Here is a 25,111-nt window from a genome sequence, read left to right as displayed (position 1 = left end):
CGCTGATCCTCAACACGGGGGCCCCTCAGGGGTGTGTGCCTGTTCACCCACGACTGCGTGGCTGCTCACGACTCCAACGCCATAATTAAGTTTGACAAAGTTACGACGGTGGTAGGCTTCATCACCGACAACGACGAGACGGCCTATCGGGAGGAGGTCAGAGAACTGGCAGTGTGTTGCCAGGACAACAACCTCTCCCTCAACGATGAGACAGCCTATAGGGAGGAGGTCAGAGACCTGGCAGTGTGGTGCCAGGACAACAACCTCTCCCTCAACGATGAGACAGCTTATAGGGAGGAGGTCAGAGACATGGCAGTGTAGTGCCAGGACAACAACCTCTCCCTCAACAATGAGACAGCCTATAGGGAGGAGGTCAGAGACCTGGCAGTGTGTTGCCAGGACAACAACCTCTCCCTCAACAATGAGACAGCCTATAGGGAGGAGGTCAGAGACCTGGCAGTGTGTTGCCAGGACAACAACCTCTCCCTCAACAATGAGACAGCCTACAGGGAGGAGGTCAGAGACATGGCAGTGTGGTGCCAGGACAACAACCTCTCCCTCAACAATGAGACAGCCTACAGGGAGGAGGTCAGAGACCTGGCAGTGTGGTGCCAGGACAACAACCTCTCCCTCAACGATGAGACAGCCTATAGGGAGGAGGTCAGAGACCTGGCAGTGTGGTGCCAGGACAACAACCTCTCCCTCAACGATGAGACAGCTTATAGGGAGGAGGTCAGAGACATGGCAGTGTGGTGCCAGGACAACAACCTCTCCCTCAACGATGAGACAGCTTATAGGGAGGAGGTCAGAGACCTGGCAGTGTGGTGCCAGGACAACAACCTCTCCCTCAACGATGAGACAGCCTATAGGGAGGAGGTCAGAGACCTGGCAGTGTGGTGCCAGGACAACAACCTCTCCCTCAACGATGAGACAGCCTATAGGGAGGAGGTCAGAGACCTGGCAGTGTGGTGCCAGGACAACAACCTCTCCCTCAACGATGAGACAGCCTATAGGGAGGAGGTCAGAGACCTGGCAGTGTAGTGCCAGGACAACAACCTCTCCCTCAACGATGAGACAGCCTATAGGGAGGAGGTCAGAGACCTGGCAGTGTGGTCACAGGATAACAACCTCTCCCTCAACGATGAGACAGCCTACAGGGAGGAGGTCAGAGACCTGGCAGTGTGGTGCCAGGACAACAACCTCTCCCTCAACGATGAGACAGCCTACAGGGAGGAGGTCAGAGACCTGGCAGTGTGGTCACAGGATAACAACCTCTCCCTCAACGATGAGACAGCCTATAGGGAGGAGGTCAGAGCAACCTCTCCCTCAACGATGAGACAGCCTATAGGGAGGAGGTCAGAGACCTGGCAGTGTGATAACAACCTCTCCCTCGACGATGAGACAGCCTACAGGGAGGAGGTCAGCGACATGGCAGTGTGGTGCCAGGACAACAACCTCTCCCTCAACGATGAGACAGCCTACAGGGAGGAGGTCAGAGACCTGGCAGTGTGGTGCCAGGACAACAACCTCTCCCTCAACGATGAGACAGCCTACAGGGAGGAGGTCAGAGACATGGCAGTGTGGTGCCAGGACAACAACCTCTCCCTCAACGATGAGACAGCCTACAGGGAGGAAGGAGGTCAGAGACCTGGCAGTGTGTTGCCAGGACAACAACCTCTCCCTCAACGATGAGACAGCCTACAGGGAGGAGGTCAGAGACCTGGCCGTGTGGTGCCAGGACAACAACCTCTCCCTCAACGATGAGACAGCCTACAGGGAGGAGGTCAGAGACCTGGCAGTGTGTTGCCAGGACAACAACCTCTCCCTCAACGATGAGACAGCCTACAGGGAGGAGGTCAGAGACCTGGCAGTGTGGTGCCAGGATAACAACCTCTCCCTCAACGATGAGACAGCCTACAGGGAGGAGGTCAGAGACATGGCAGTGTGGTGCCAGGACAACAACCACTCCCTCGGCGTGAACAAGACAAAGGAGCTGATCGTGGACTACAGGAAATAGAGTGCCGAGCCACGCCCCCATTCACTTCAACGGTTCTGTAGTGGAGCGGGTCGACAGTTTCAAGTTCCTCAGAGTCAACATCACTAAGCATCTATTGTGGTCCAAACTAGTGTTACCACAATACCAGGATATTGACTTGGTTACCACAACAATACCATGATATTGACTTGAATACCACAACAATACCAGGATATTGACTTGGATACCACAACAATACCAGGATATTGACTTGGATACCACAACAATACCAGGATATTGACTTGGATACCACAACAATACCAGGATATTGACTTGGATACCACAACAATACCAGGATATTGACTTGGTTACCACAACAATACCAGGATATTGACTTGGATACCACAACAATACCAGGATATTGACTTGGATACCACAACAATACCAGGATATTGACTTGGATACCACAACAATACCAGGATATTGACTTGGATACCACAACAATACCAGGATATTGACTTGGATACCACAACAATACCAGGATATTGACTTGGATACCACAACAATACCAGGATATTGACTTGGATACCACAACAATACCAGGATATTGACTTGGATACCACAACAATACCAGGATATTGACTTGGATACCACAACAATACCAGGATATTGACTTGGATACCACAATACCAGGATATTGACTTGAATACCACAACAATACCAGGATATTGACTTGGATACCACAACAATACCAGGATATTGACTTGGATACCACAACAATACCAGGATATTGACTTGGATACCACAACAATACCAGGATATTGACTTGGATACCACAACAATACCAGGATATTGACTTGGATACCACAACAATACCAGGATATTGACTTGGTTACCACAACAATACCATGATATTGACTTGGATACCACAACAATACCAGGATATTGACTTGGATACCACAACAATACCAGGATATTGACTTGGATACCACCACAATACCAGGATATTGACTTGGATACCACAACAATACCAGGATATTGACTTGGATACCACAACAATACCAGGATATTGACTTGGATACCACAACAATACCAGGATATTGACTTGGATACCACAACAATACCAGGATATTGACTTGGATACCAACACAATACCAGGATATTGACTTGGATACCACAACAATACCAGGATATTGACTTGGTTACCACAACAATACCATGATATTGACTTGGATACCACAACAATACCAGGATATTGACTTGGATACCAAGGGGAAAGGGCCAAAGTCACAGAATGGCACTTGATCCAGATGCATCTTTCCAGTTTAATATCATTACATTTGAAATGTTAGATTTTTTTAATGCATGTATTAATGCATCAATTATACAAACATACAATTAATTTGAGTTCAGTGGTTCCTCAGGACAGAGCTAACATGACAGTCCAGACTCCCAGTGGTTCCTCAGGACAGACTAGAGTCAGTATGAGAGAGGAGATAACATGATACAGTCCAGACTCCCAGTGGTTCCTCAGGACAGACTAGAGTCAGTATGAGAGGGGAGATAACATGATACAGTCCAGACTCCCAGACTCCCAGTGGTTCCTCAGGACAGACTAGAGTCAGTATGAGAGGGGAGATAACATGATACAGCCCAGACTCCCAGTGGTTCCTCAGGACAGACTAGAGTCAGTATGAGAGGGGAGATAACATGATACAGTCCAGACTCCCAGTGGTTCCTCAGGACAGACTAGAGTCAGTATGAGAGAGGAGATAACATGATACAGTCCAGCCTCCCAGTGGTTCCTCAGGACAGACTAGAGTCAGTATGAGAGGGGAGATAACATGATACAGCCCAGCCTCCCAGTGAGTTCAGTGGTTCCTCAGTTCCTCAGGGCAGACCATGCTGGTCATTTATGAACATCTGAGCATCTTGGCCATGTTCTGTTATAATCTCCACCCGGCACAGCCAGAAGAGGACTGAGGCCACCCCTCAGAGCCTGGTTCCTCTCTAGGTTTCTTCCTAGGTTTTGGCCTTTTCTAGGGAGTTTTTCCTAGCCACCGTGCTTCTACACCTGCATTGCTTGCTGTTTGGGGTTTTAGGCTGGGTTTCTGTACAGCACTTTGAGATATCAGCTGATGTAAGAAGGGCTTTATAAATACATTTGATTTGATTTGACAGACTAAGAGCCAGTACTATAAGGAGACATCGGCACAGTGTCGATAGACTTCAGCCTATCTCAATCAGTAGACACATTTAACAGAAAAATGAACAGAGCGAAGCACAGAGAGATCCTTGATGAAAACCTGCTCCAGATGACCTCAGATTGGAGCAAAAGTTCACCTTCCAACAGCACAATGAACCGAAGCACATGTTTGGTTCCCTGTGTTGTCAACTAGAAATTTGGGAGAATGTGACATATATGGTAGCCTAATCTGGGGCGGCAGGTAGCCTAGTGGCTAAATTAGAGTCTAGGGGAGGCAAGTAAGCATAGTGGTTAGAGCATTGGGCCAGTAACAGAAAGGTTGCTAGATCGAATCCCTGAGCTGACAAGGTAAAAATCTGTCGTTCTGACCCTGAACAAGGCAGTTAACCCACTGATCCTAGACCAGTTAACCCACTGATCCCCTGAACAAGACAGTTAACCCACTGATCCTAGACCAGTTAACCCACTGATCCTAGACCAGTTAACCCACTGATCCTAGACCAGTTAACCCACTGATCCCCTGAACAAGGCAGTTAACCCACTGATCCCCTGAACAAGGCAGTTAACCCACTGATCCTAGACCAGTTAACCCACTGATCCTAGACCAGTTAACCCACTGATCCTAGACCAGTTAACCCACTGATCCTAGGTCGCCATTGTAGATAAGAATGTATTTATTTATTTTGTAGTCAAGGTATGTGGTGCTTATTTCGGCCTGCAGAGGGATCCGCTCGCCTGCCTAATCAGTGAGTCAAAAAAAACCTGAAGAGAGAAGCACCAGATAATCCAATTATTTTAAACCTTATCTTCACGGTGAGCGAGTTATATAAAGCATCGGATAAGAAACACCAAGCTAATCGAAGTGATGATGATGACCTGTTTTGTTTTCACCATTCAAGCCTCATTTAAAAATATATATATATTATTTATTTTCCCAGAATCCATCTCTTCCAGGATTCTTGTTTTTTTTACTCCTACGTACCTGGACCGTTTGTAAGGACCTTAAAATAAGAATGATGAACATGAGATAAAATGATAATTAAAACCCTTTTTAGACCTATAGTTGTTTTAGTATGTTGGCTATTTAGAATTGTACAAGAGTAACCTAGTCAGTGGAATGAGAGAGAGACAACTGAAAACTGTACTGAAGAGAGAAGCATCAGATTAACTATTTATTTTCAACATTATCAAAGGCCTGATGTTGGTACAGCTTAGACTCCCTTAACTCCCTTTACAGGGTACTAGACCCAGGCCATATCACCATACCCTATCCAGGTCCCAAGGTTTAACAGGGTACTAGACCCAGGCTATATCACCATACCCTATCCAGGTCCCAAGGTTTAACAGGGTACTAGACCCAGGCCATATCACCATACTCTATCCAGGTCCCAAGGTTTAACAGGGTACTAGACCCAGGCCATATCACCATACTCTATCCAGGTCCCAAGGTTTAACAGGGTACTAGACCCAGGCTCTATCACCATACTCTATCCAGGTCCCAAGGTTTAACAGGGTACTAGACCCAGGCTATATCACCATACCCTATCCAGGTCCCAAGGTTTAACAGGGTACTAGACCTAGGCCATATCACCATACCCTATCCAGGTCCCAAGGTTTAACAGGGTACTAGACCCAGGCTATATCACCATACCCTATCCAGGTCCCAAGGTTTAACAGGGTACTAGACCCAGGCCATATCACCATACCCTATCCAGGTCCCAAGGTTTAACAGGGTACTAGACCCAGGCCATATCACCATACCCTATCCAGGTCCCAAGGTTTAACAGGGTACACTAGACCCAGACCATATCACCATACCCTATCCAGGTCCCAAGGTTTAACAGGGTACTAGACCCAGGCCATATCACCATACCCTATCCAGGTCCCAAGGTTTAACAGGGTACTAGACCCAGGCCATATCACCATACCCTATCCAGGTCCCAAGGTTTAACAGGGTACACTAGACCCAGACCATATCACCATACCCTATCCAGGTCCCAAGGTTTAACAGGGTACTAGACCCAGGCCATATCACCATACCCTATCCAGGTCCCAAGGTTTAACAGGGTACTAGACCCAGGCCATATCACCATACCCTATCCAGGTCCCAAGGTTTAACAGGGTACTAGACCCAGGCCATATCACCATACCCTATCCAGGTCCCAAGGTTTAACAGGGTACTAGACCCAGGCTATATCACCATACCCTATCCAGGTCCCAAGGTTTAACAGGGTACTAGACCCAGGCCATATCACCATACCCTATCCAGGTCCCAAGGTTTAACAGGGTACTAGACCCAGGCTATATCACCATACCCTATCCAGGTCCCAAGGTTTAACAGGGTACTAGACCCAGGCTCTATCACCATACCCTATCCAGGTCCCAAGGTTTAACAGGGTACTAGACCCAGGCCATATCACCATACCCTATCCAGGTCCCAAGGTTTAACAGGGTACACTAGACCCAGACCATATCACCATACCCTATCCAGGTCCCAAGGTTTAACAGGGTACTAGACCCAGGCCATATCACCATACCCTATCCAGGTCCCAAGGTTTAACAGGGTACTAGACCCATGCCATATCACCATACCCTATCCAGGTCCCAAGGTTTAACAGGGTACACTAGACCCAGACCATATCACCATACCCTATCCAGGTCCCAAGGTTTAACAGGGTACTAGACCCAGGCCATATCACCATACCCTATCCAGGTCCCAAGGTTTAACAGGGTACTAGACCCAGGCCATATCACCATACCCTATCCAGGTCCCAAGGTTTAACAGGGTACTAGACCCAGGCCATATCACCATACCCTATCCAGGTCCCAAGGTTTAACAGGGTACTAGACCCAGGCTATATCACCATACCCTATCCAGGTCCCAAGGTTTAACAGGGTACTAGACCCAGGCTCTATCACCATACCCTATCCAGGTCCCAAGGTTTAACAGGGTACTAGACCCAGGCCATATCACCATACCCTATCCAGGTCCCAAGGTTTAACAGGGTACACTAGACCCAGACCATATCACCATACCCTATCCAGGTCCCAAGGTTTAACAGGGTACTAGACCCAGGCCATATCACCATACCCTATCCAGGTCCCAAGGTTTAACAGGGTACTAGACCCAGGCCATATCACCATACCCTATCCAGGTCCCAAGGTTTAACAGGGTACACTAGACCCAGACCATATCACCATACCCTATCCAGGTCCCAAGGTTTAGCAGGGTACTAGACCCAGGCCATATCACCATACCCTATCCAGGTCCCAAGGTTTAACAGGGTACTAGACCCAGGCCATATCACCATACCCTATCCAGGTCCCAAGGTTTAACAGGGTACTAGACCCAGGCCATATCACCATACCCTATCCAGGTCCCAAGGTTTAACAGGGTACTAGACCCAGGCTATATCACCATACCCTATCCAGGTCCCAAGGTTTAACAGGGTACTAGACCCAGGCTCTATCACCATACCCTATCCAGGTCCCAAGGTTTAACAGGGTACTAGACCCAGGCCATATCACCATACCCTATCCAGGTCCCAAGGTTTAACAGGGTACTAGACCCAGGCTATATCACCATACCCTATCCAGGTCCCAAGGTTTAACAGGGTACTAGACCCAGGCTCTATCACCATACCCTATCCAGGTCCCAAGGTTTAACAGGGTACTAGACCCAGGCCATATCACCATACCCTATCCAGGTCCCAAGGTTTAACAGGGTACTAGACCCAGGCCATATCACCATACGCTATCCAGGTCCCAAGGTTTAACAGGGTACTAGACCCAGGCCATATCACCATACCCTATCCAGGTCCCAAGGTTTAACAGGGTACTAGACCCAGGCCATATCACCATACCCTATCCAGGTCCCAAGGTTTAACAGGGTACTAGACCCAGGCTATATCACCATACCCTATCCAGGTCCCAAGGTTTAACAGGGTACTAGACCCAGGCTCTATCACCATACCCTATCCAGGTCCCAAGGTTTAACAGGGTACTAGACCCAGGCCATATCACCATACCCTATCCAGGTCCCAAGGTTTAACAGGGTACACTAGACCCAGACCATATCACCATACCCTATCCAGGTCCCAAGGTTTAACAGGGTACTAGACCCAGGCCATATCACCATACCCTATCCAGGTCCCAAGGTTTAACAGGGTACTAGACCCAGGCCATATCACCATACCCTATCCAGGTCCCAAGGTTTAACAGGGTACTAGACCCAGGCCATATCACCATACCCTATCCAGGTCCCAAGGTTTAACAGGGTACTAGACCCAGGCCATATCACCATACCCTATCCAGGTCCCAAGGTTTAACAGGGTACTAGACCCAGGCCATATCACCATACTCTATCCAGGTCCCAAGGTTTAACAGGGTACTAGACCCAGGCTATATCACCATACCCTATCCAGGTCCCAAGGTTTAACAGGGTACTAGACCCAGGCTCTATCACCATACCCTATCCAGGTCCCAAGGTTTAACAGGGTACTAGACCCAGGCCATATCACCATACCCTATCCAGGTCCCAAGGTTTAACAGGGTACTAGACCCAGGCTATATCACCATACCCTATCCAGGTCCCAAGGTTTAACAGGGTACTAGACCCAGGCTCTATCACCATACCCTATCCAGGTCCCAAGGTTTAACAGGGTACTAGACCCAGGCCATATCACCATACCCTATCCAGGTCCCAAGGTTTAACAGGGTACTAGACCCAGGCCATATCACCATACCCTATCCAGGTCCCAAGGTTTAACAGGGTACTAGACCCAGGCCATATCACCATACCCTATCCAGGTCCCAAGGTTTAACAGGGTACTAGACCCAGGCCATATCACCATACCCTATCCAGGTCCCAAGGTTTAACAGGGTACTAGACCCAGGCCATATCACCATACCCTATCCAGGTCCCAAGGTTTAACAGGGTACTAGACCCAGGCTCTATCACCATACCCTATCCAGGTCCCAAGGTTTAACAGGGTACTAGACCCAGGCTATATCACCATACCCAATCCAGGTCCCAAGGTTTAACAGGGTACTAGACCCAGGCTATATCACCATACCCTATCCAGGTCCCAAGGTTTAACAGGGTACTAGACCCAGGCTATATCACCATACCCTATCCAGGTCCCAAGGTTTAACAGGGTACTAGACCCAGGCTATATCACCATACCCTATCCAGGTCCCAAGGTTTAACAGGGTACTAGACCCAGGCTCTATCACCATACCCTATCCAGGTCCCAAGGTTTAACAGGGTACTAGACCCAGGCCATATCACCATACCCTATCCAGGTCCCAAGGTTTAACAGGGTACTAGACCCAGGCTATATCACCATACCCTATCCAGGTCCCAAGGTTTAACAGGGTACTAGACCCAGGCTATATCACCATACCCTATCCAGGTCCCAAGGTTTAACAGGGTACTAGACCTAGGCTCTATCACCATACCCTATCCAGGTCCCAAGGTTTAACAGGGTACTAGACCTAGGCCATATCACCATACCCTATCCAGGTCCCAAGGTTTAACAGGGTACTAGACCCAGGCTATATCACCATACCCTATCCAGGTCCCAAGGTTTAACAGGGTACTAGACCCAGGCTATATCACCATACCCTATCCAGGTCCCAAGGTTTAACAGGGTACTAGACCCAGGCCATATCACCATACCCTATCCAGGTCCCAAGATTTAACAGGGTACTAGACCCAGGCTATATCACCATACCCTATCCAGGTCCCAAGGTTTAACAGGGTACTAGACCCAGGCCATATCACCATACCCTATCCAGGTCCCAAGGTTTAACAGGGTACTAGACCCAGGCCATATCACCATACCCTATCCAGGTCCCAAGGTTTAACAGGGTACTAGACCCAGGCTATATCACCATACCCTATCCAGGTCCCAAGGTTTAACAGGGTACTAGACCCAGGCTCTATCACCATACCCTATCCAGGTCCCAAGGTTTAACAGGGTACTAGACCCAGGCCATATCACCATACCCTATCCAGGTCCCAAGGTTTAACAGGGTACTAGACCCAGGCTATATCACCATACCCTATCCAGGTCCCAAGGTTTAACAGGGTACTAGACCCAGGCTATATCACCATACCCAATCCAGGTCCCAAGGTTTAACAGGGTACTAGACCCAGGCCATATCACCATACCCTATCCAGGTCCCAAGGTTTAACAGGGTACTAGACCCAGGCTATATCACCATACCCTATCCAGGTCCCAAGGTTTAACAGGGTACTAGACCCAGGCTATATCACCATACCCAATCCAGGTCCCAAGGTTTAACAGGGTACTAGACCCAGGCTATATCACCATACCCTATCCAGGTCCCAAGGTTTAACAGGGTACTAGACCCAGGCTATATCACCATACCCTATCCAGGTCCCAAGGTTTAACAGGGTACTAGACCCAGGCTATATCACCATACCCTATCCAGGTCCCAAGGTTTAACAGGGTACTAGACCTAGGCTCTATCACCATACCCTATCCAGGTCCCAAGGTTTAACAGGGTACTAGACCCAGGCCATATCACCATACCCTATCCAGGTCCCAAGGTTTAACAGGGTACACTAGACCCAGACCATATCACCATACCCTATCCAGGTCCCAAGGTTTAACAGGGTACTAGACCCAGGCCATATCACCATACCCTATCCAGGTCCCAAGGTTTAACAGGGTACTAGACCCAGGCCATATCACCATACCCTATCCAGGTCCCAAGGTTTAACAGGGTACACTAGACCCAGACCATATCACCATACCCTATCCAGGTCCCAAGGTTTAACAGGGTACTAGACCCAGGCCATATCACCATACCCTATCCAGGTCCCAAGGTTTAACAGGGTACTAGACCCAGGCCATATCACCATACCCTATCCAGGTCCCAAGGTTTAACAGGGTACTAGACCCAGGCCATATCACCATACCCTATCCAGGTCCCAAGGTTTAACAGGGTACTAGACCCAGGCTATATCACCATACCCTATCCAGGTCCCAAGGTTTAACAGGGTACTAGACCCAGGCTCTATCACCATACCCTATCCAGGTCCCAAGGTTTAACAGGGTACTAGACCCAGGCCATATCACCATACCCTATCCAGGTCCCAAGGTTTAACAGGGTACTAGACCCAGGCTATATCACCATACCCTATCCAGGTCCCAAGGTTTAACAGGGTACTAGACCCAGGCTATATCACCATACCCAATCCAGGTCCCAAGGTTTAACAGGGTACTAGACCCAGGCTATATCACCATACCCTATCCAGGTCCCAAGGTTTAACAGGGTACTAGACCCAGGCTATATCACCATACCCTATCCAGGTCCCAAGGTTTAACAGGGTACTAGACCCAGGCTATATCACCATACCCTATCCAGGTCCCAAGGTTTAACAGGGTACTAGACCCAGGCTCTATCACCATACCCTATCCAGGTCCCAAGGTTTAACAGGGTACTAGACCCAGGCCATATCACCATACCCTATCCAGGTCCCAAGGTTTAACAGGGTACTAGACCCAGGCTATATCACCATACCCTATCCAGGTCCCAAGGTTTAACAGGGTACTAGACCCAGGCTATATCACCATACCCTATCCAGGTCCCAAGGTTTAACAGGGTACTAGACCTAGGCTCTATCACCATACCCTATCCAGGTCCCAAGGTTTAACAGGGTACTAGACCTAGGCCATATCACCATACCCTATCCAGGTCCCAAGGTTTAACAGGGTACTAGACCCAGGCTATATCACCATACCCTATCCAGGTCCCAAGGTTTAACAGGGTACTAGACCCAGGCTATATCACCATACCCTATCCAGGTCCCAAGGTTTAACAGGGTACTAGACCCAGGCCATATCACCATACCCTATCCAGGTCCCAAGATTTAACAGGGTACTAGACCCAGGCTATATCACCATACCCTATCCAGGTCCCAAGGTTTAACAGGGTACTAGACCCAGGCCATATCACCATACCCTATCCAGGTCCCAAGGTTTAACAGGGTACTAGACCCAGGCCATATCACCATACCCTATCCAGGTCCCAAGGTTTAACAGGGTACTAGACCCAGGCTATATCACCATACCCTATCCAGGTCCCAAGGTTTAACAGGGTACTAGACCCAGGCTCTATCACCATACCCTATCCAGGTCCCAAGGTTTAACAGGGTACTAGACCCAGGCCATATCACCATACCCTATCCAGGTCCCAAGGTTTAACAGGGTACTAGACCCAGGCTATATCACCATACCCTATCCAGGTCCCAAGGTTTAACAGGGTACTAGACCCAGGCTATATCACCATACCCAATCCAGGTCCCAAGGTTTAACAGGGTACTAGACCCAGGCCATATCACCATACCCTATCCAGGTCCCAAGGTTTAACAGGGTACTAGACCCAGGCTATATCACCATACCCTATCCAGGTCCCAAGGTTTAACAGGGTACTAGACCCATGCTATATCACCATACCCAATCCAGGTCCCAAGGTTTAACAGGGTACTAGACCCAGGCTATATCACCATACCCTATCCAGGTCCCAAGGTTTAACAGGGTACTAGACCCAGGCTATATCACCATACCCTATCCAGGTCCCAAGGTTTAACAGGGTACTAGACCCAGGCTATATCACCATACCCTATCCAGGTCCCAAGGTTTAACAGGGTACTAGACCTAGGCTCTATCACCATACCCTATCCAGGTCCCAAGGTTTAACAGGGTACTAGACCTAGGCCATATCACCATACCCTATCCAGGTCCCAAGGTTTAACAGGGTACTAGACCCAGGCTATATCACCATACCCTATCCAGGTCCCAAGGTTTAACAGGGTACTAGACCCAGGCTATATCACCATACCCTATCCAGGTCCCAAGGTTTAACAGGGTACTAGACCCAGGCCATATCACCATACCCTATCCAGGTCCCAAGATTTAACAGGGTACTAGACCCAGGCTATATCACCATACCCTATCCAGGTCCCAAGGTTTAACAGGGTACTAGACCCAGGCTATATCACCATACCCTATCCAGGTCCCAAGGTTTAACAGGGTACTAGACCCAGGCTATATCACCATACCCTATCCAGGTCCCAAGGTTTAACAGGGTACTAGACCCAGGCCATATCACCATACCCTATCCAGGTCACAAGATTTAACAGGGTACTAGACCCAGGCTATATCACCATACCCTATCCAGGTCCCAAGGTTTAACAGGGTACTAGACCCAGGCTATATCACCATACCCTATCCAGGTCCCAAGGTTTAACAGGGTACTAGACCCAGGCTATATCATCATACCCTATCCAGGTCCCAAGGTTTAACAGGGTACTAGACCCAGGCTATATCACCATACCCTATCCAGGTCCCAAGGTTTAACAGGGTACTAGACCCAGGCTCTATCACCATACCCTATCCAGGTCCCAAGGTTTAACAGGGTACTAGACCCAGGCTATATCACCATACCCTATCCAGGTCCCAAGGTTTAACAGGGTACTAGACCCAGGCTATATCACCATACCCTATCCAGGTCCCAAGGTTTAACAGGGTACTAGACCCAGGCTATATCACCATACCCAATCCAGGTCCCAAGGTTTAACACGGTACTAGACCCAGGCTATATCACCATACCCTATCCAGGTCCCAAGGTTTAACAGGGTACTAGACCCAGGCTCTATCACCATACCCTATCCAGGTCCCAAGGTTTAACAGGGTACTAGACCTAGGCCATATCACCATACCCTATCCAGGTCCCAAGGTTTAACAGGGTACTAGACCCAGGCTATATCACCATACCCTATCCAGGTCCCAAGGTTTAACAGGGTACTAGACCTAGGCTCTATCACCACACCCTAGCCAGGTCCCAAGGTTTAACAGGGTACTAGACCCAGGCTATATCACCATACCCTATCCAGGTCCCAAGGTTTAACAGGGTACTAGACCCAGGCCATATCACCATACCCTATCCAGGTCCCAAGGTTTAACAGGGTACACTAGGCCCAGGCCATATCACCATACCCTATCCAGGTCCCAAGGTTTAACAGGGTACTAGACCCAGGCTATATCACCATACCCTATCCAGGTCCCAAGGTTTAACAGGGTACTAGACCCAGGCTATATCACCATACCCTATCCAGGTCCCAAGGTTTAACAGGGTACTAGACCCAGGCCATATCACCATACCCTATCCAGGTCCCAAGGTTTAACAGGGTACTAGACCCAGGCTATATCACCATACCCTATCCAGGTCCCAAGGTTTAACAGGGTACTAGACCCAGGCTATATCACCATACACTATCCAGTTCCCAAGGTTTAACGGGGTACTAGACCCAGGCTATATCATCATACCCTATCCAGGTCCCAAGGTTTAACAGGGTACTAGACCCAGGCTATATCACCATACCCTATCCAGGTCCCAAGGTTTAACAGGGTACTAGACCCAGGCTCTATCACCATACCCTATCCAGGTCCCAAGGTTTAACAGGGTACTAGACCCAGGCTATATCACCATACCCTATCCAGGTCCCAAGGTTTAACAGGGTACTAGACCCAGGCTATATCACCATACCCTACCCAGGTCCCAAGGTTTAACAGGGTACACTAGACCCAGGCTCTATCACCATACCCTATCCAGGTCCCAAGGTTTAACAGGGTACACTAGACCCAGGCTATATCACCATACCCTATCCAGGTCCCAAGGTTTAACAGAGTACTAGACCCAGGCCATATCACCATACCCTATCCAGGTCCCAAGGTTTAACAGGGTACTAGACCCAGGCCATATCACCATACCCTATCCAGGTCCCAAGGTTTAACAGAGTACTAGACCCAGGCCATATCACCATACCCTATCCAGGTCCCAAGGTTTAACAGGGTACTAGACCCAGGCCATATCACCATACCCTATCCAGGTCCCAAGGTTTAACAGGGTACTAGACCCTGGCTCTATCACCATACCCTATCCAGGTCCCAAGGTTTAACAGGGTACACTAGACCCAGGCTATATCACCATACCCTATCCAGGTCCCAAGGTTTAACAGGGTACTAGACCCAGGCTATATCACCATACCCTATCCAGGTCCCAAGGTTTAACAGAGTACTAGACCTGGGCTCAATGTTGCATTATGCGAGTTCCATAAATGACTACATTTTTGGTCACTTTAACCGACACAGACCATCATGGTAATAAATTGTAAACAACTACAAAGCTTTCGTGTTTCACAATGCCTGCTGCTAGTACAAAACTAGGGTATTTTTTTTCATTGTCTTCTCATGGTACATTTTTTGTAAGTGTGTAACTCCTAAATTGATAGTTTTAGGATTTTTTTCAAATAGCTAGCTGATGCTGATATTGACTTTGGTATTGTTTGTAGCTACATTTTCTAGCTAGCCAGCCAGCCAGCTTTTCTAGAGAGAGACAGAGAGAGAGAGAGACAGAGACAGAGACAGAGACAGAGAGAGAGAGAGAGAGAGAGAGAGAGAGAGAGAGAGAGAGAGAGAGAGAGAGAGAGAGAGAGAGAGAGAGAATTGCATTGTGGGTTTTGTAGTTGAGCTCTGCAGATATCCACAACTGTTCACAGCGTATATTGCTATCCCTTATTTTCGATATTTAACAAAGTAAAACATATTAACTATTCCTTTGAGTGTTCTTGTGTCTCTTTGGTTACTCCTATCACAGTGTGTGTGTGTGATTAGGGAATGTCTTGCTAATGCGTGCGTGCGTGTGTGTGTGATTTAGGGAGTGTCTCGTGTCTTGTTAATGTGTGTGCTTGTGCGAGTGTGTGTGTGTGTGTGTGTGCGAGTGTGTGTGTGTGTGTGTGTGTGTGTGTGTGTGCGAGTGTGTGTGTGTGTGTGCGAGTGTGTGTGTGTGTGTGTGCGTGCGTGCGTGCGATTTAGGGAGTGTCTCGTGTCTTGTTAGTGTGTGTGCTTGTGCGAGTGTGTGTGTGTGTGTGTGTGTGATTTAGGGAGTGTCTCGTGTCTTGTTAGTGTGTTAAGGAGGGGAGGGTATTTAAGCTGAGGAACAGCAGTCAGCTCTCGGCAGCATGGAGCTGGAGATGGGCTGGATCTGGTTTCATCCATAATTAACATTAGCAACATGTTTCATGTTAATGACCCTCTCTGTGGATACCTGCCTGCCTGCCTGCCTGCCTGCCTGCCTGTCTGTCTGTCTGTCTGTCTGTCTGTCTCCCTGCCTGTCTGTCTGGTCTGTCTGTCTGGTCTGTCTGTCTGTCTGTGGGTACAGGGTTCATGCAGCCATCCCTCTTTGTCCCCCAGCAGAGCGATGGTGCCCGTGTGTATAGCCTACCTTGCTCCCGTGAGTGTAGCCTACCTTACTCCCGTGTGTATAGCCTACCTTATGCCCGTGTGTATAGCCTACCTTATGCCCGTGTGTATAGCCTACCTTACTCCCGTGTGTATAGCCTACCTTACGCCCGTGTGTATAGCCTACCTTACGCCCGTGTGTATAGCCTACCTTACTCCCCGTGTGTATAGCCTACCTTATGCCCGTGTGTATAGCCTACCTTATGCCCGTGTGTATAGCCTACCTTACTCCCGTGTGTATAGCCTACCTTACTCCCGTGTGTATAGCCTACCTTACTCCCGTGTGTATAGCCTACCTTACTCCTGTGTGTATAGCCTACCTTACTCCCGTGTGTATAGCCTACCTTACTCCCGTGTGTATAGCCTACCTTATGCCCGTGTGTATAGCCTACCTTATGCCCGTGTGTATAGCCTACCTTACTCCCGTGTGTATAGCCTACCTTACTCCCGTGTGTATAGCCTACCTTACTCCTGTGTGTATAGCCTACCTTATGCCCGTGTGTATAGCCTACCTTACTCCCGTGTGTATAGCCTACCTTACTCCCGTGTGTATAGCCTACCTTACTCCCGTGTAAATAGCCTACCTTATGCCCGTGTGTATAGCCTACCTTACTCCCGTGTGTATAGCCTACCTTACTCCCGTGTGTATAGCCTACCTTATGCCCGTGTGTATAGCCTACCTTACTCCCCGTGTGTATAGCCTACCTTATGCCCGTGTGTATAGCCTACCCTACTCCCGTGTGTATAGCCTACCTTACTCCCGTGTGTATAGCCTACCTTATGCCCGTGTGTATAGCCTACCTTACTCCCGTGTGTATAGCCTACCTTACTCCCCGTGTGTATAGCCTACCTTATGCCCGTGTGTATAGCCTACCTTACTCCCCGTGTGTATAGCCTACCTTATGCCCGTGTGTATAGCCTACCTTATGCCCGTGTGTATAGCCTACCTTACTCCCGTGTGTATAGCCTACCTTACTCCCCGTGTGTATAGCCTACCTTATGCCCATGTGTATAGCCTACCTTATGCCCGTGTGTATAGCCTACCTTACTCCCGTGTGTATAGCCTACCTTATGCCCGTGTGTATAGCCTACCTTACTCCCGTGTGTATAGCCTACCTTACTCCCGTGTGTATAGCCTACCTTACTCCCGTGTGTATAGCCTACCTTATGCCTGTGTGTATAGCCTACCTTACTCCCGTGTGTATAGCCTACCTTATGCCTGTGTGTATAGCCTACCTTACTCCCGTGCGTATAGCCTACCTTATGCAGCCAGCCCTTCTTGTCCCCCAGCAGGGCGATGGTGTGGCCGGCCTCGGTAGCGGTGGTGACAGCGGTGAGCTGGGTTTCCCTGGTGAGAGAGGGGGTGGCTGACAGGGGAACCGCCGAGGCGATGGGGCTGGGGGTGTGTTCCCCTCCACATGGGTACTCCTTTAACGAATCCTAGAGAAAAGAAGGGTCAGAGGTGATTGGTTGATTGATTGTAATATAGAAAAAGCCGCTCCACCCGGAGACAACATTACAATAAGTTCGTATTCTTGTGTGGTAACACTGTTTCAGCCTACTTGTTATGCAGTATAACACTGTTTCAGCCTACTTGTTATGCAGTATAACACTGTTTCAGCCTACTTGTTACGCAGTATAACACTGTTTCAGCCTACTTGTTACGCAGTATAACACTGTTTCAGCCTACTTGTTATGCTAGTATAACACTGTTTCAGCCTACTTGTTATTCAGTATAACAGTGTTTCAGCCTACTTGTTACGCAGTATAACACTGTTTCAGCCTACTTGTTATGCAGTATAACACTGTTTCAGCCTACTTGTTATGCAGTATAACACTGTTTCAGCCTACTTGTTATGCAGTATAACACTGTTTCAGCCTACTTGTTACGCAGTATAACACTGTTTCAGCCTACTTGTTATGCAGTATAACAGTGTTTTATCCTACTTGTTATGCAGTATAACAGTGTTTTAGCCTACTTGTTATGCAGTATAACACTGTTTCAGCCTACTTGTTACGCAGTATAACAGTGTTTTATCCTACTTGTTATGCAGTATAACAGTGTTTTATACCTACTTGTTACGCAGTATAACACTGTTTCAGCCTACTTGTTATGCAGTATAACAGTGTTTTATCCTACTTGTTACGCAGTATAACAGTGTTTTATCCTACTTGTTACGCAGTATAACAGTGTTTTATCCTACTTGTTACGCAGTATAACAGTGTTTTATCCTACTTGTTACGCAGTATAACAGTGTTTTATCCTACTTGTTACGCAGTATAACAGTGTTTTATCCTACTTCTTATGCAGTATAACAGTGTTTTATACCTACTTGTTACGCAGTATAACACTGTTTCAGCCTACTGGTTACGCAGTATAACAGTGTTTTATCCTACTTGTTACGCAGTATAACAGTGTTTTATCCTACTTGTTACGCAGTATAACAGTGTTTTATCCTACTTGTTACGCAGTATAACAGTGTTTTATCCTACTTGTTACGCAGTATAACAGTGTTTTATCCTACTTGTTACGCAGTATAACAGTGTTTTTATCCTACTTGTTATGCAGTATAACAGTGTTTTTTACCTACTTGTTATGCAGTATAACAGTGTTTTATCCTACTTGTTATGCAGTATAACAGTGTTTCAGCCTACTTGTTACGCAGTATAATAGTGTTTTACCTACTTGTTATGCAGTATAACACTGTTTCAGCCTACTTGTTACGCAGTATAACAGTGTTTTATCCTACTTGTTATGCAGTATAACAGTGTTTTATCCTACTTGTTATGCAGTATAACAGTGTTTTATCCTACTTGTTATGCAGTATAACAGTGTTTTTTACCTACTTGTTATGCAGTATAACAGTGTTTTATCCTACTTGTTATGCAGTATAACACTGTTTCAGCCTACTTGTTATGCAGTATAACACTGTTTTATCCTACTTGTTATGCAGTATAACAGTGTTTTATCCTACTTGTTATGCAGTATAACAGTGTTTTAGCCTACTTGTTACGCAGTACAACAGTGTTTTAGCCTACTTGCTATGCAGTATAACACTGTTTCAGCCTACTTGTTATACAGTATAACAGTGTTTCAGCCTACTTGTTCTGCAGTATCACAGGGTTTTATCCTACTTGTTACGCAGTATAACAGTGTTTCAGCCTACTTGTTATGCAGTATAACAGTGTTTTTTACCTACTTGTTATGCAGTATAACAGTGTTTCAGCCTACTTGTTACGCAGTATAACAGTGTTTTTTACCTACTTGTTCTGCAGTATAACAGTGTTTTTACCTACTTGTTATGCAGTATAAGTGTTTAGCCTACTTGTTATGCAGTATAACAGTGTTTCAGCCTACTTGTTATGCAGTATAACAGTGTTTTATCCTACTTGTTATGCAGTATAACACTGTTTCAGCCTACTTGTTACGCAGTATAACAGTGTTTCAGCCTACTTGTTCTGCAGTATAACAGTGTTTTAGCCTACTTGTTATGCAGTATAAGTGTTTAGCCTACTTGTTATGCAGTATAACAGTGTTTTTTATCTACTTGTTATGCAGTATAACAGTGTTTCAGCCTACTTGTTACGCAGTATAACAGTGTTTTTTACCTACTTGTTCTGCAGTATAACAGTGTTTTTACCTACTTGTTATGCAGTATAAGTGTTTAGCCTACTTGTTATGCAGTATAACAGTGTTTCAGCCTACTTGTTATGCAGTATAACAGTGTTTTATCCTACTTGTTATGCAGTATAACACTGTTTCAGCCTACTTGTTACGCAGTATAACAGTGTTTCAGCCTACTTGTTCTGCAGTATAACAGTGTTTTAGCCTACTTGTTATGCAGTATAAGTGTTTAGCCTACTTGTTATGCAGTATAACAGTGTTTTTTATCTACTTGTTATGCAGTATAACCTCGTACCCCTGCACATCTAGTACTGGTACTCTGTGTATACAGCCATGTTATCATTGACTCAGTACTGGTACTCTGTGTATAGTACCATGTTATCATTGACTCAGTACTGGTACTCTGTGTATATAGCCATGTTATCATTGACTCAGTACTGGTACTCTGTGTATATAGCCATGTTATCATTGACTCAGTACTGGTACTCTGTGTATACAGCCATGTTATCATTGACTCAGTACTGGTACTCTGTGTATACAGCCATGTTATCATCGACTCAGTACTGGTACTCTGTGTATACAGCCATGTTATCATTGACTCAGTACTGGTACTCTGTGTATACAGCCATGTTATCATTGACTCAGTACTGGTACTCTGTGTATACAGCCATGTTATCATTGACTCAGTACTGGTACTCTGTGTATACAGCCATGTTATCATTGACTCAGTACTGGTACTCTGTGTATAGTACCATGTTATCATTGACTCAGTACTGGTACTCTGTGTATAGATCCATGTTATCATTGACTCAGTACTGGTACTCTGTGTATAGTACCATGTTATCATTGACTCAGTACTGGTACTCTGTGTATATAGCCATGTTATCATTGACTCAGTACTGGTACTCTGTGTATAGTACCATGTTATCATTGACTCAGTACTGGTACTCTGTGTATATAGCCATGTTATCATTGACTCAGTACTGGTACTCTGTGTATATAGCCATGTTATCATTGACTCAGTACTGGTACTCTGTGTATAGTACCATGGTATCATATTTATTATTACTATAATAAATAGTATTATTTTATTATTTTACTTTTCTATTATTTCTCTATTTTCTTTCTCTCTACATTGTTGGGAACGACCTGTAACTAAGCATTTCACTGTTCGTCCACACCTGTTGTTCACGATGAATGTCGTTAGAATGTCGTGATTAGATTACACTTGTCTTATTTTACCCTTTTAGTACTGCAGCAGTATCGTAGCTCCACCCCTCCTGAACCCCCAGTAGCCCCACCCCTCGTTAACCCCCAGTAGCTCCACCCTTCCTGAACCCCCAGTAGCTCCACCCCTCCTGAACCCCCAGTAGCTCCACCCCTCCTGAACCCCCAGTAGCTCCACCCCTGCTGAACCCCCAGTAGCTCCACCCCTCCTGAACCCCCAGTAGCTCCACCCTTCCTGAACCCCCAGTAGCTCCACCCCTCCTGAACAACCAGTAGCTCCACCCCTCCTGAACCCCCAGTCAGACACATAGAAATATAATTCATGGTCAAATAAGTCACTCTTTTCTAAGGCCATGACATCTCCATATCAACTGGTTCAGAAGACTCAAGGGAAACCAGTTCAACCAGACACCAGAAATACTCTAGCTATAGGCCCAGAAGACTCAAGGGAAACCAGTTCAACCAGACACCAGACATACTCTGGTTGTAAATATGAAAGCCATAAATACATAGTCAGCTGACTACAGACATAAATATACAGCTAGCCAAGCCGTGTGATGGGACAGTGATGTAATGCTGCATACCAGCCAGCAGGGGGAGACAGGAATATAGCAGTCACCTACAACTAACAGTTGGGACAGATGAGCTTCAATAAATACTATCAAAGTGAGATCATGACATAAAGAGGTTCCCTAATGGCATGTAACAGCTCCTGGCATTAGACCGAACCAGGGCCAGTTGTTCCTGTGACCTGAACCTAACTACTGTCTGGAGTGTTCCTGCAGCACCCCTGAAGGGTTAGTGCTATCAGGGATCCTTGGGACATCCCTATCCTAAACCTTAACCCTTACCTACCCTAACGTTAACCCTTACTCCTACCATAAACCTAATGTTAACCCTTACCTACCCTAACCTTATCCCCTACCCTAAACTTTATCCCCTACCCTAAACCCTAACCTTAACCCTTACCTACCCTAAACCATATCCCCTACCTTAACCCTTACCTACCCTAACCCCTACTCCTACCCTAAACCCTTACCTACCCTACCTTATCCCCTACTCTTACCCTAACCCTTACCTTAACCATTTTACATTTCAACTTCAATGGGGTGACGTCAGAGTTGGGACACCCCAGGGATCCCATTTAGACTTTTCCTGCTGTTCTAAACTGTCTCAGTCATCTTTGCAGTTATATGGTGAGCTCTAGTTATATGGTGAGCTCCAGTTATATGGTGAGCTCTAGTTATATGGTGAGCTCTAGTTATATGTCCAGTTATATGGTGAGCTCCAGTTATATGGTGAGCTCTAGTTATATGGTGAGCTCCAGTTATATGGTGAGCTCCAGTTATATGGTGAGCTCTAGTTATATGGTGAGCTCCAGTTATATGGTGAGCTCCAGTTATATGGTGAGCTCCAGTTATATGGTGAGCTCTAGTTATATGGTGAGCTCCAGTTATATGGTGAGCTCCAGTTATATGGTGAGCTCCAGTTATATGGTGAGCTCCAGTTATATGGTGAGCTCCAGTTATATGGTGAGCTCTAGTTATATGGTGAGCTCTAGTTATATGGTGAGCTCTAGTTATATGGTGAGCTCTAGTTATATGGTGAGCTCCAGTTATATGGTGAGCTGCAGTTATATGGTGAGCTGCAGTTATATGGTGAGCTCTAGTTATATATTGAGCTGCAGTTATATGGTGAGCTCCAGTTATATGGTGAGCTCCAGTTATATAGTGAGCTGCAGTTATATGGTGAGCTCCAGTTATATGGTGAGCTCCAGTTATATAGTGAGCTGCAGTTATATAGTGAGCTCTAGTTACATGTTGAGCTCTAGTTATATGGTGAGCTCCAGTTATATGGTGAGCTCCAGTTATATGGTGAGCTCCAGTTATATGGTGAGCTCCAGTTATTTAGTGAGCTGCAGTTACATGGTGAGCTCTAGTTATATGGTGAGCTCCAGTTATATAGTGAGCTCCAGTTATATAGTGAGCTCCAGTTATATGGTGAGCTCCAGTTATATGGTGAGCTCTAGTTATATGTCCAGTTATATGGTGAGCTCTAATTATATGTCCAGTTATATGGTGAGCTCTAGTTATATGGTGAGCTCTAATTATATGTCCAGTTATATGGTGAGCTCCAGTTATATGGTGAGCTCTAGTTATATGGTGAGCTCCAGTTATATGGTGAGCTCCAGTTATATAGTGAGCTGCAGTTATATGGTGAGCTCCAGTTATATGGTGAGCTCTAGTTATATGTCCAGTTATATGGTGAGCTCCAGTTATATGGTGAGCTCTAGTTATATGTCCAGTTATATGGTGAGCTCTAGTTATATGTCCAGTTATGTGGTGAGCTCCAGTTATATGTCCAGTGATGTAGTGAGCTCCAGTTATTTGGAAAGCAGACTGAACCAGGTATTCCTCTAGGATTTTTCCTGTGCTTAGCTCTATTCTGTTCATTTGTATCTTTGCAAAAACTCCCTAGTCCTTGTTGATGACAAGCATACCCATAACATGATGCAGCCACCAACATGCTTGAAAATATGAAGAGTGGTACTCAGTGATGTGTTGCATTTGCCCCAAACATAACGATTTTGTATTCAGGACATGAACTTAATTTCTTTGCAACAATATTTGCAGTTTGATTTTAGTACCTTATTGCAAAACAGGATTAATATTTTTGAATATTTTTATTCTGTACAGGCTTCCTTCTTTTCACTCGGTCATGTAGGTTGGTATTGTGGAGTAACTACAATGTTGTTGATCCATCCTCAGTTTTCTCCTATCACAACCAATAAACTGAGCAGTTTCCTTCCTCTCCGGCAACTGAGTTAGGAAGGACGCCTGTATATTTGTAGTGACTGGGGTGTATTGATACCATCATCCAAAGTGTAATAAATAACTTCACCATGCTCAAAGGGATATTCAATGTCTGCTGTTTATATTTTTACCCATCTATCAATAGCTGCCCTTTGAGGGGCATTTGAAAACCTCCCTGGTCGTTGTGGTTGAATCTGTGTTTGAAATGCAGTGCTCGACTGAGAGACCTTACAGATAATTGTATGTGTGGGGGTACAGAGATGAGGGAGTCATTCAAAAATCATATTAAACACTGTTGTTGCACACAGAGTGAGTCCATGCAACTTATTATGTGACTAAAGCAAATGTTTCCTCCTGATCTTATGTTTGTCATAACAAAGGTGTTGAATACTAACTGCCTGAAGACATAAGCTTTTCATTTTTTATGAGTAAAAATCCCCAAAAACATCATTCCACTTTGACATTATGGGGTATTGTATGTAGGCCATTGACACATCTCAATTTAATCCATTTTAAATTCAGGCTGTAACAATAACGGGGTGTGAATACTTTCTGAAGGCATTGTATGTCACACACACACACACACACACACACACACACACACACACACACACACACACACACACACACACACACACCACACCAGACACTCACACACACACACACACACACACACACACACGGTCAGCTCAGAGCCGCCCACAGCGTCATGAGCTCCATCAGCAGCAGATTTAGAACGGACAATTAATTTGTTTATGCAACAAATGTCAGAGCATAGTATCGCATCGAACCCGAAATGCACCGATTCATTCTGTAATCAAACCGGTTCCTGTATAGTATCGCATCGAACCCGAAATGCACCGATTCATTCTGTAATCAAACCGGTTCCTGTATAGTATCGCATCGAACCCGAAATGCACCGATTCATTC

At 46.4% G+C, this 25,111-nt stretch overlaps 1 protein-coding gene across 7 annotated transcripts in view; it reads right to left on the bottom strand.

Moving 5' to 3' along the window:
• The window catches only part of plxnb3 (plexin B3), a 308,336-nt gene that overhangs the window by 144,410 nt on the left and 138,815 nt on the right, over positions 1-25,111 (bottom strand). For all 7 annotated transcript variants that reach the window (XR_005053403.1, XR_005053402.1, XR_005053404.1 and 4 more), the window contains exon 4: positions 17,777-17,956. Coding sequence is in view for 2 of the 7 variants with exons in the window: in XM_036989101.1 (XP_036844996.1) it covers positions 17,777-17,956 (180 nt within the window). In the remaining 5 variants the exon portion in view is untranslated. The remainder of the gene's footprint in view (positions 1-17,776; positions 17,957-25,111) is intronic.

This window comes from Oncorhynchus mykiss, chromosome 9, assembly GCF_013265735.2.
Source record: "Oncorhynchus mykiss isolate Arlee chromosome 9, USDA_OmykA_1.1, whole genome shotgun sequence".
In the NCBI taxonomy this organism is placed as follows: domain Eukaryota; kingdom Metazoa; phylum Chordata; class Actinopteri; order Salmoniformes; family Salmonidae; genus Oncorhynchus; species Oncorhynchus mykiss.
This window is presented reverse-complemented; position numbering and strand designations above follow the sequence as displayed.